The sequence below is a fragment of the Gavialis gangeticus genome, unplaced genomic scaffold, assembly GCF_001723915.1.
Source record: "Gavialis gangeticus isolate Ggan-Ray unplaced genomic scaffold, GavGan_comp1, whole genome shotgun sequence".
Taxonomy (NCBI): domain Eukaryota; kingdom Metazoa; phylum Chordata; order Crocodylia; family Gavialidae; genus Gavialis; species Gavialis gangeticus.
Genome location: NW_017728993.1, coordinates 25,927,105 through 25,936,766, shown reverse-complemented (window position 1 = coordinate 25,936,766; position 9,662 = coordinate 25,927,105). Strand labels below are relative to the sequence as shown.

The 9,662-nt window shown below is 61.7% G+C and overlaps 1 protein-coding gene across 1 annotated transcript; it reads left to right on the top strand.

Moving 5' to 3' along the window:
• The first annotated feature begins 1,888 nt into the window (after positions 1-1,888).
• UROD (uroporphyrinogen decarboxylase) lies at positions 1,889-9,301 on the top strand. Its single transcript, XM_019501404.1, has 10 exons — positions 1,889-2,027; positions 5,339-5,451; positions 5,651-5,730; positions 5,906-5,968; positions 6,086-6,283; positions 7,012-7,173; positions 7,434-7,571; positions 8,367-8,467; positions 8,770-8,836; positions 8,998-9,301. The coding sequence occupies exons 1-10, from the start codon at positions 2,005-2,007 to the stop codon at positions 9,160-9,162; spliced, it is 1,110 nt and encodes a 369-aa protein (XP_019356949.1). The 5' UTR covers positions 1,889-2,004; the 3' UTR covers positions 9,163-9,301.
• Positions 9,302-9,662: the final 361 nt, after the last annotated feature.

Sequence of the window (9,662 nt, the reverse complement as noted above, 5' to 3'; positions counted from 1 at the left end):
TCCGCCTCCCGCCCGCCCGCCCGCCGGGCCAAGCCGGGCCGGAAGCGGGCGGCCGAGGGGAGGGCGGGCCCTGCGCCCACCGGATGCTGCACGTGCTACAGTGCATCTGGGCGGGAAGCGGCACCGCCCCTGCGCTCTGCGCCTGCGCGACACCGGTTACCCAGGAGAGATGCGCGGCGCGCGGGCAAGAGCCGTTCACAGGCACAATTTGGGGCACAAACATTACAAGAAAGAGAGCTCAGAAGGGGCCGCACTCAAAGGATGGCCAGCAACAAGCTTCGGGCACAAACATCAAAAAAGACGAGCTCAGGAGAGGGCTCGGAGAAGGGGGGGTGCCCCAGAGCTGGCCAACAACAAGTGTCAGGCACTATTTTGAGGCACAAACATTAAAGAAGCAGAGATGAGAAGGGGGCCGTGCCCCAAAGCCGGGCAAGAACAAGTTTTGGGCACAAACATTAAAAAAAGGCGAGCTGGAGAAGGGCTCGTGCCCGAAGGCCGGGCAAGAACACGTTTCAGGCAGAGACGCCCTTCTTCAGGCCTGGGGAAGGGGGTTGTGCCTAAAAGCTGCCCCAGAACAATTTCCCCAAGAATTTAGCTGGTCGACCAGCTACGCACAGACCCCGGTGTGCCCCTGGCCTCGAACCAGCACCCCTGAAACACAGCGTGGATCTCGCGCAGCCCGCGCCTGGCAGTGCGGAGCTCTAGGGCTCTCGGTTCAGGGGCGACACCTTTTATGAGACCAGCTAAAAAACAAATCTCAAAAAAAAAGGATCTTTTCCTGCAAGCTTTCGGGCTCAGGAAGATCTAAAGATGGCAAGAAGTCCTTGTGGGTAGAAAATAAACTTGAGTTTTGCAGGGAGGAAGCTAAAGGTGGAAGGCAGACAAGGTTATTGGGGTAAATGTGATTTTTCTATTAGACCAACTGAATCGTTGGGAAAATTGTTCTCGGCCAGCTTTCGGGCACGCTCTTCCTCAGGGGGCAAGGCATTTTGGGCTGGGCTGGGCTGGGCTGGCAGGCAGGGTCCGGGCCCCTACCCGCAGCACTCGCTGCACCAGGGGACACGTGGAAGAGGAGCCCCAGCCCCTTCTCCAAGCCCCGAGTTGTGCCAGCGGCCGAATTTGCTGCTCAGGGCGGCAGGAGGCTGAAATCAGATCCTTCCCCGTCCCCTTCTCAAAGCGGCTCTTTCCACCCTTTGGCGCTGAAGAGCTGGACACGGCCTCCCAAACCCGTCTTGACTAATCAAAAGATCTAACCCTGGGTCACAAATCAAGTCCCCTGCAGGGAATAAAGAGCTGGGTTTGGGCTGGGCGTCCAGGGTGGGTTCCTCCTCGGGCACCAAACCCCATTTCTTGTGCAGTCACCAGGGCGAGGGCAGCAGGGACGGGGATGGGGCGCTGGCAGGAGGACCTGGGAACGGTAAGTACTTGTGGAGGCTGCAGGGGAGCCTGTTGAGATCACCAGCCACCCTGGTTTTTTCTGATTTAAAAACAATCCCCAGTTTTCAGGTTAAAAACAGTAACCCCAAATCCACATTTTTCCATGATTACAATGAAACACCACCCACGCACGCGCGCACACATTTCATTTTGAACCAGCCCCTGGGTGGGTCTGGGGCAGGCTGCAGGAGACGGGGGTGACCGCTCTGCACCTGCTGCATGCCCCCCTTGCCTGGGGCACCCAGGCTGGGCTCTGGGCTGCACGGCCTCGCTCTGCTGGCTGAGCCCTCGCGCACTCGCTGCACCTCAGCCCCGCACGCGCGCCACCCCCCTTTGCCTTCCCTTCTTCGTGCGGCGCCGCTACACCAGGCTTTACGGTAACCTCCGCTCGGCTCAGGCGGCGCGTCGCCGCCCTGCTCCTGGCGCGGGGTCCTGCAGGCACTGCGTTAGGCAGCTAAAGCGAACCCGGAAGTGGCGGGTAGGCCTCCCCTGGGGGGCGTGGCCTGCCGCCAAGATGGCGGCGCCCATAGTGCGCATGGGGGCGTGGCCAGCGCAGAGCGCAGGAGCATGGAGGGGAACGGGCCGCGGCGGTGAGTGGCCGGGGGCGGGGAGCACCCTCTCCGAGCTCGCAGATGACACCTAGTTGTGGGGCAAAGTTAACACACGGGAGGGCAGGGAGCAGATGCAGGTTAGATCAATGGTTGGAGCAACTCTGTAATCTACGAACGAGTGCTGGGATCATAATACCGCAGCCAGATATCTACCCACCCTCCTCTTGAAGACCCCTTGGACCCCATTCCAGAGCCTGGGGGCCCTAACCGTAAAGTAACACCACCTGATACGGAGCCCACGTCCCAAAGCTTTCTCTGGGTTTTTGAAAAATGGATTTTTTGTGAATCGGGATGGACAGGAAAACACGCGGGAGACTTCTCCAAGGGCCAGTTCCAGTCAGCGCTTCATTTTCGGTTCGACTGCGTTTTGCATTGATATTGCACAAGAGGATAAGGGGGGAAAAAACGGCCGTTTCAAGACCCAAAAGAAGCCAGTGGTGGAAACGGGGCTTGTCAATGGTATCCTTACTTTTTCTGGTGGTGGGATCCCAGCCCAATCCGCCAGACTTGATGAAGCATTTTAATTTATGAGGATTTGCGTATTGTGGCAGAGTGAGTCTGCAGCAGAGGGGGTCTCTCCTGGTTTCGCTCAGCTGGTGCCATATGGCCCTTCCTGACTTGCCTCATAGCCTCCGTTTCTGCTGTCCCCGTTAAATCTTTCACAGAGCAGCAGGCTGGAGACACGTGCTGAAAGGATGGAGGAAGTGTAGTCATAAAACCTCACTGTGGCAGGGGGCTGGGGGCAGCTGCAGGCTTGCATTGACTAGCAGGTGGACTGCACCCCGGTGACTCTGGGCATGGTGCCCTGGGCAGCGCGGGGTCTGCGCCCAAGCCTGGTTCCTCCAGCAAGGTCTTGTCTGCCCTCCCCGCCCTGTGCCAGGAGGCTGACATGTATTTTATAATTATAAAAAAACCCAGGCTTCCTTAAGAAAGAGCTGAATCCCCCATGTGGCTGGGAGACTCTGGCCACATGGCGATGAAACCAACCCCCCCCTCTTGTCCCAGCCCACAGGGGCCCTGATCACCTCCCAGGCCTGCGCAGCTGAGATAGGGAGCCTTGCCCGCAGCCCACGGGGCAGGGAGGGCCCAGGAGGGCCCCAGGCAGAGCGCGTTGGCCCAGGCTGGGGCCTGCCCTTCCTGGAATAACTCCGGGCGCTGGGGGTAGGAGCCGCTCGCTGCTGCTGCAGATAACTTAATCAGCTGGGGCCCTGCAAACGGTTCCGTCATCTCCAAGCCACGAGGAAAGGGGGCACGTGCTCCGCAACCTCAGCGTAGCTAGAGGAGGGAAGGCAGACAAGGGGGTGACAGCAGTTGCAGTCGGGCATCCCTGGCTTATCTTCACCTCTTCCAAACTCTGCGTAATACCTTCAGGGAGGGGAGGGAAGTCCCATAGCAGCTGCTACCACAGGGCTTCCTGCTGGACTGGGCACAGGGGGCATTTGTGCTGCTTTGGCCTTGTGTGTGCGTGTTGGCGGGGTGCCATAAAGCTAAGTCCTTTGTGCCAGGCTGGGTAGGAGCACCCCTGGGTCACATCCAGGCAGCGAAGCCTGGTGTCCTGCCCGGCCTCTCCTCACTGTGCCAAGAGCTCCCCAGGCCTGGAGGGATGTGGCTCCGTTGCTGGGAATGGCTCTGGAGCAGGCAGCGCTGGGCCCCCTGCACAGTGCAGCCAGCAATGCGCAGCCTGACCAAGACACTGGGGCAGGCGAGATCCTGCCCTGGGGGGCACAGGGCAGAGGCTGCTGACCTCCAGTGCATGGTGATGGGTTGGAGCCAGCATCCTGCAGTGTGAGCAAAGGAGGGTGCATGTCCCCGCGGCCTGGGGGACCCCACACCAGGAGCAGGGGCTGGGGCACGATGCCCCTCATGCCCCACATCCAGGGCAGGATTGTTCTCTCTGTGCTGGAGGGTCCTGGCCTCCTCTTCTCTTGCCAGTGAGCAGAGGTGAAGGCCAGTGCCCTGGGAGTGGGGGCACTGGTTCTACTGGAGCCAGAGCCCTGCAGAGACTGTCCTGGGAGGAGAAGGCGGTTTCTAGGCTCTCTTATTAGAGAACTTGGCTGCCTTGCTCCCCTGGACTCCGGGGTGGGGATGGGCAGACAGGCCTGGGGTCTCAGCCAATTTACCCTGCGGTAAATTTACACCAAACTTTGGGGCAAAGCATCCACGCCAGAAGACAGGAGGGCGATCCAGGCTGACCTGGATAGGCTCAGCAAATGGGTGGACGAGAACCTGATGGTGTTTAACACTGAAAAATGCAAGGTCCTCCACCTTGGGAAGAAAAACCTGCAGCATCCTTATAGGCTTGGCAGTGCTACGCTGGCAAGCACTACAGATGAAAGGGACTTGAGGGTCATCATTGACCACAAGATGAACACGAGCCTGCAATGTGATGCTGCGGCTAGTAAAGTGACCAAAACGCTGGCTTGCATCCATAGATGCTTCTCAAGCAGATCCTGGCACGTCATTCTCCCCTTGTACTCGGCCTTGGTGAGGCCGCAGCTGGAGTACTGCATCCAGTTTTGGGTCCCACAATTGAAAAAGGATGTGGAGAAGCTTGAGAGAGTCCAGAGAAGAGCCACGCGCAGGATCAGAGGTCAGGAAAACAGACCTTACGACGACAGGCTGAGAGCCATGGGGCTCTTTAGGCTGGAAAAGTGCAGGCTCGGGGTGATCTGGTGGCCACCTATAAGCTTATCGGGGTGAGCACCAGGATCTGGGGGAACGTTTGTTCACCAGGGCGCCCCAAGGGATGACGAGGTCGAATGGTCATAAACTACTACGAGACCGTTTCAGGCTGGACATAAGGAAGAATTTCTTTACTGTCTGAGCCCCCAAGGTCTGGAACAGTCTGCCATCGGAGGTGGTTCACGCACCTACATTGAACACCTTCAAGAGCAAATTGGACGCTTATCTTGCTGGGATCCTATGACCCCAAATGACTTCCTGCCCTTTGGGCGGGGGGCTGGACTCAATGATCTTCCGAGGTCCCTTCCAGCCCTAATGTCTATGAAGTCTATGAAGGGGCAGAGGGACTGCCCTGGAAGGGTGGGGTGGGCCTGGCCTCCCTCCCCAGCCTGATTGCACCCCCCACCCCAGTCTGGGGGTAAGGCTGGGATCAGCCTGGGTTCACTGGCAGGGAGAGCTTGGGACTTACCCCAGATCATGTCAGCAGTGGGGCATGTGGCAGCCCTGGCTGGCTCCCCCACTCTGCTCCGGGTTGGAGGTTGGACGAGCTGTCCCACTCCTCAGGGGGCATCTCGCTCCAGCGTGGTGACCGTCATCCTGTGTTTCAGCCCTGAGGTATTCCCCGAGCTGAAGAACGACACGTTCCTGAGGGCGGCAAGAGGAGACAAGACAGAGTACACGCCCGTCTGGTGCATGCGGCAGGCTGGGCGCTACCTCCCAGGTGGGGTGTCAACTGGTTGGTGGGGATGGGGATGCCTGCAGGGCAGCGGGCTGCGGGTTGGGAGCCACCAAATCTCCATCCTTCCCTCTGCACCCCACCCCTGGGCATGCCCCGGCTGAGACGCCCACTGCCTCAGCCACGGAACATCCCACTTGCCCCCTGGGGTGCTGGGCACCTGGCTGAGCCCCTCTGTTTGCAGAGTTTCGTGAGACCCGTGCCACCCAGGACTTCTTTGCCACCTGCCGAAGCCCCAAGACGTGCTGTGAGCTGACCCTGCAGGTGAGGGACAGGAGCCGAGCCACTCCATCATGGAGGCCTAAGCCAGCCCTCAGCTCTAGGCGTGGAGGGTGATGGGGCTGGATACCCAGGGGAAGAGCTCCCCGAGCCTAGGGACAGAGACTGCTGGGAAGTCATGCCACTCTGGGTGCCTCCCTCACCCTGAGTCTTCCTGCAGCCTCTGAGGCGATTTCCCCTGGATGCGGCCATCATCTTCTCAGACATCCTGGTGGTGCCCCAGGTATGCACAGGGGCTCACAGAAGGGAGCTAGGAGCTGGGAGCTAATGCCGTCGGAGGAATGCGGCACAGGCGCCAGCTGCGACAGCTTCCTCATGCAGCCTCCATCCTCCCCGCCAGGCACTGGGCATGGAAGTGGTGATGGTCCCCGGCAAAGGGCCCACCTTCCCAGAGCCCCTGAAGGAGGTGGAGGACCTGCTGAAGCTACGGCCGAACGTGGACGTGGCAGCGGAGCTGGGCTATGTCTTCGAGGCCATCACGCTCACGCGGCACCGCCTGGAAGGCAAGGTGCCGCTCATCGGCTTCTCCGGCGCTCCAGTGAGTCCCAATCCTGTGCCTCTCGGCATGGGCAGCAGGAGGCGCTTGAGCCCCAGGTGGGGCAGGCAGCCTGGCTCCCTGCCCCAACCGTGGCTCCGGGCAGCACCAAGGGCCCTGCCAATGTCCTGCCCCTGCAAGTTAGGAAGAAGTTCATTACAATACACCCAAGAGACTACAACCCCCGTTGCAGAGGAAAGTGAACCCCCTGCCCCCCAGGCCGCACCAAGGCCAGACAATCACCTTGCTGGGGTCGTTTGACCCCAGTACTCTTTCCTGCCGGGGCAGGGGGTCGGACTTGATGATCTGCTCAGGTCCCTTCCAACCCGACCAGCTATGAAACTATGAACCCAACTGTGGGGTCAGGTCCCTTCCTACCCCAGTGCAGCGTCAGTCTGAGCCTGAACGCAGGGGCGAGACCCTCCAGCCAGGACCCTGCAGGGTCGGTGCCAGCAGGAGCATCAGCACAGCCCTGTCCCCAGCTGGGGCTGCTGCAGCACCCAGCACCTTGGGGGGAGGCTTAAAAACCCCCTGAAGCAGAAAGGCGGGGGGCACCAGCACAGCCCAGAAGCCTGGGAGATACCAAACACCTACTGTGCTCTGTAACCCGGCCCCTTCCCTCCTCCTCATCCCACAGATGGGGGCGGCTCTGCTGGGTGCTGGGGTGGGGACCCCTGCCCTTCCTGGCACCGCTCCTCACGCTGCTGCCTCTGTCTCTGCTCCTTGCCCAGTGGACGCTCATGTCATACATGATCGAGGGCGGCGGCTCGAACACCATGGCCAAGGCCAAGGCCTGGTTGTATCGGCACCCCGAGGCCAGCCACCGCCTCCTGCGCATCCTGGCGGACCTCATCGTGCAATACCTGGTGGGGCAAGTGGCGGCCGGCGCGCAGGTTAGTCTCCCCCAGGGAGTGGGGCAGCTCTGGGGGAGGTTCGGGTCATTGCCAAGCCTGACTGGGATTCTGGGGCTCAAACCACCCTGGAGCCTGAACCCCAAGGACTTGCCCCTGGGGTGTGGGGGCCTAAAGCATCTGTGAGCCTAAAGGGTTAAAGCTGCTGGGGATGGAGGAGAAGGGGGTCCTGGTCTGTTCTGGGAGCCATGAGGGGCCGGGCCGAGGGAGAGCCAGGCCAATACCCACCTCTACTCTGGCAGGCGCTGCAGCTGTTTGAGTCCCATGCTGGACACCTGGGCCCGGAGCAGTTCGGGGAGTTTGCCCTGCCCTACCTGCGGGACATCGTGCAGCGGGTGAAGAGCAGGCTGGAGGAGGCTGTGCTGCCCGCTGTGCCCATGGTGAGGTGACTGGCTGGGCTGCCAGCAGCATGGGGGAGGGGACAGCACTGCCCTCGCTGGCGGGGGCAGGAGGCTGGTGCAGCCCTGCCTGTGGCTGCAGAGGAGGCCGTGTCCAGGCCCTGCTTCCCTCTGCCAGTGGCCCTGCCTTCTCTCCCCACCCCACGCTGGTGCTGCTACCCCAGCTCTCCACGGGGAGGCAGCAGTGGTGTGAGGAAGCCGCAGCATCCCTGGCACTGGTCCTGGGGCCAAGCTAGTGTCTAGCAGAACCTGCCTGTGGGCCGCCCAGGGGTCATGGGGGGTGCCTGAGCCCTGCAGGGCAGGGGGAGAGGGTGGTTCCTGGGCTGTGGATTTGAGCTGGGGCAGCTGCCCACAACCTCTGTTGCCACAGCTGCAGGGGCTCTCGAATGGCCACGCTCTGGGCCAGGCCTTGGCCTACGTTGGGCTGGTCACCTAAGTCAGCCCAGCGTGATTTCCTGTTAGACTTCTCATCCCACTTGACACCTGAGCCCCCTCTGCCATGTGGGTTGGTCACTTACTGGCAGCTGCTCCATGCCTCAGTTTCCCTGACCATGGGCTGAGTACATGGCCTCTCCTTGGCAGGTGTTTGCTGGTCTGGGGGCCAGGGCTGTCTCCCCCCATGCAGTACGGGAGCTCAGGCCTGCAGCCACCTTTCCCATCGCTCCCGGGAGGGTGGATGGGCTGAGCAGACAAGGCGGGTGCTTGGCTGGCAGCAGAGGGGGCCCATCATGCCCAAGCCCTGTGACTGACCCAGGCTGCATGTCTTTCTCCGCCCAGATTGTCTTTGCCAAGGACGCGCACTACGCGCTGGAGGAGCTGGCGCGGTCCGGCTGTGACGTGGTCGGCCTTGACTGGACCATCCAGCCCCGGGAAGCGCGGTACGATTCCCGCCCGGCTGGGGCAAGTGTGTGTGGGCAGTGCTACCTGCCCCGGCGCCAGCCCCCGCTCCTTCCCGTGCTGCAGAGAGGCCACAGCACTGCCAGGGTTTTGGGCCAGGAAGTGGGTCCAAGCCATCCTGGGGGCCAGTGCGGGGCCCTCTTTGCAGCTGGGGTGGACTCGGGCAGGGTTGGGGTATGTGCAGGCTGCTCGGCCCCGTCTGGAGCCCTGGGGCGATAGCAGGGACCTGGAGACGCATCTCATCCCCCAGCCGTGCGCAGGGACTCACCTGCTTCTCTTGCAGGGAGCGGACAGGCCCATGCGTGACCCTCCAAGGCAACCTGGACCCTTGTGCCCTCTACGCACCCAAGGTAGGGAACGGAGGCTCCCCCTCCCTCGGGGGCAGGTCGCCTCCCCCTGCCTCAGCTTCCCTGCATCCAGGGTGTGGAGGGTGTCCGTGTCCCAAGTCTGGCCACCACCCTGCCAGGGCCAGGGCTGCATGGGGGTAACAATGTCCCCCTCACACGGCCAGGAGCGGATCGGGGAGCTGGTGAAGATGATGCTCGAAGGGTTCGGGACCCAGCGCTACATCGCCAACCTGGGTCATGGATTGTACCCCGACGTGAGCCCCGAGCACGTGGGTGCCTTCGTGGAAGCTGTGCACACACACTCCCGCCACCTCAGCCGGCACAAGTGACCCTGCCTGCCCACGGGCCCTGGGGCTGCCATGCCTGGGGGAAGACCAGCGGGACCAAAACCCATCCCGGCTCTCCCAGTTGGACCGCAGCAGCAGGGGCCGAGTCGTATCAGCTCAGCATTAAATCTGGTCGTGATGATGTGGTCTTCCCTCCTCTTCTTCTCTGGGGGCTGTGAGCAGGGTGTGCCTGGTGCTCCTTTGCACCCCAAGTTAAGGCAGGGGGCTGAGCTCCCCCGGCATAGGCACCACCCCCTCCCGCGGCTGCCGGTGTCTGAACGCCCCCCCCCCAGCTGCATCACCGGGCCCACGAGAGGGCAGGGGAAGCTGAGCTCCAGGTGGGCAGATGCTGGCATGAGGGGACCGTTGTGCTGCTGCCAGCTCTGCTGCATGGCCACAGTAGGTCACAAAAGCCCCACACTGCCTGTCTCTGTCACCAGAGCCAGTGCCAGCTTCCCCAGGGCAGTGCTTGCAAAGCTGGCCACAGGCCGCTGTGGCCTGTT

Bases quoted from the DNA above. Each gene is read 5' to 3' on its own strand.
- UROD (XM_019501404.1), top strand. From the start codon at position 2,005: ATGGAGGGGAACGGGCCGCGGCG. The intron at 5,731-5,905 runs GTGAGGGACAGG...GTCTTCCTGCAG, and splicing joins GCTGTGAGCTGACCCTGCAG to CCTCTGAGGCGATTTCCCCT. The intron at 6,284-7,011 runs GTGAGTCCCAAT...CTCCTTGCCCAG, and splicing joins TCGGCTTCTCCGGCGCTCCA to TGGACGCTCATGTCATACAT.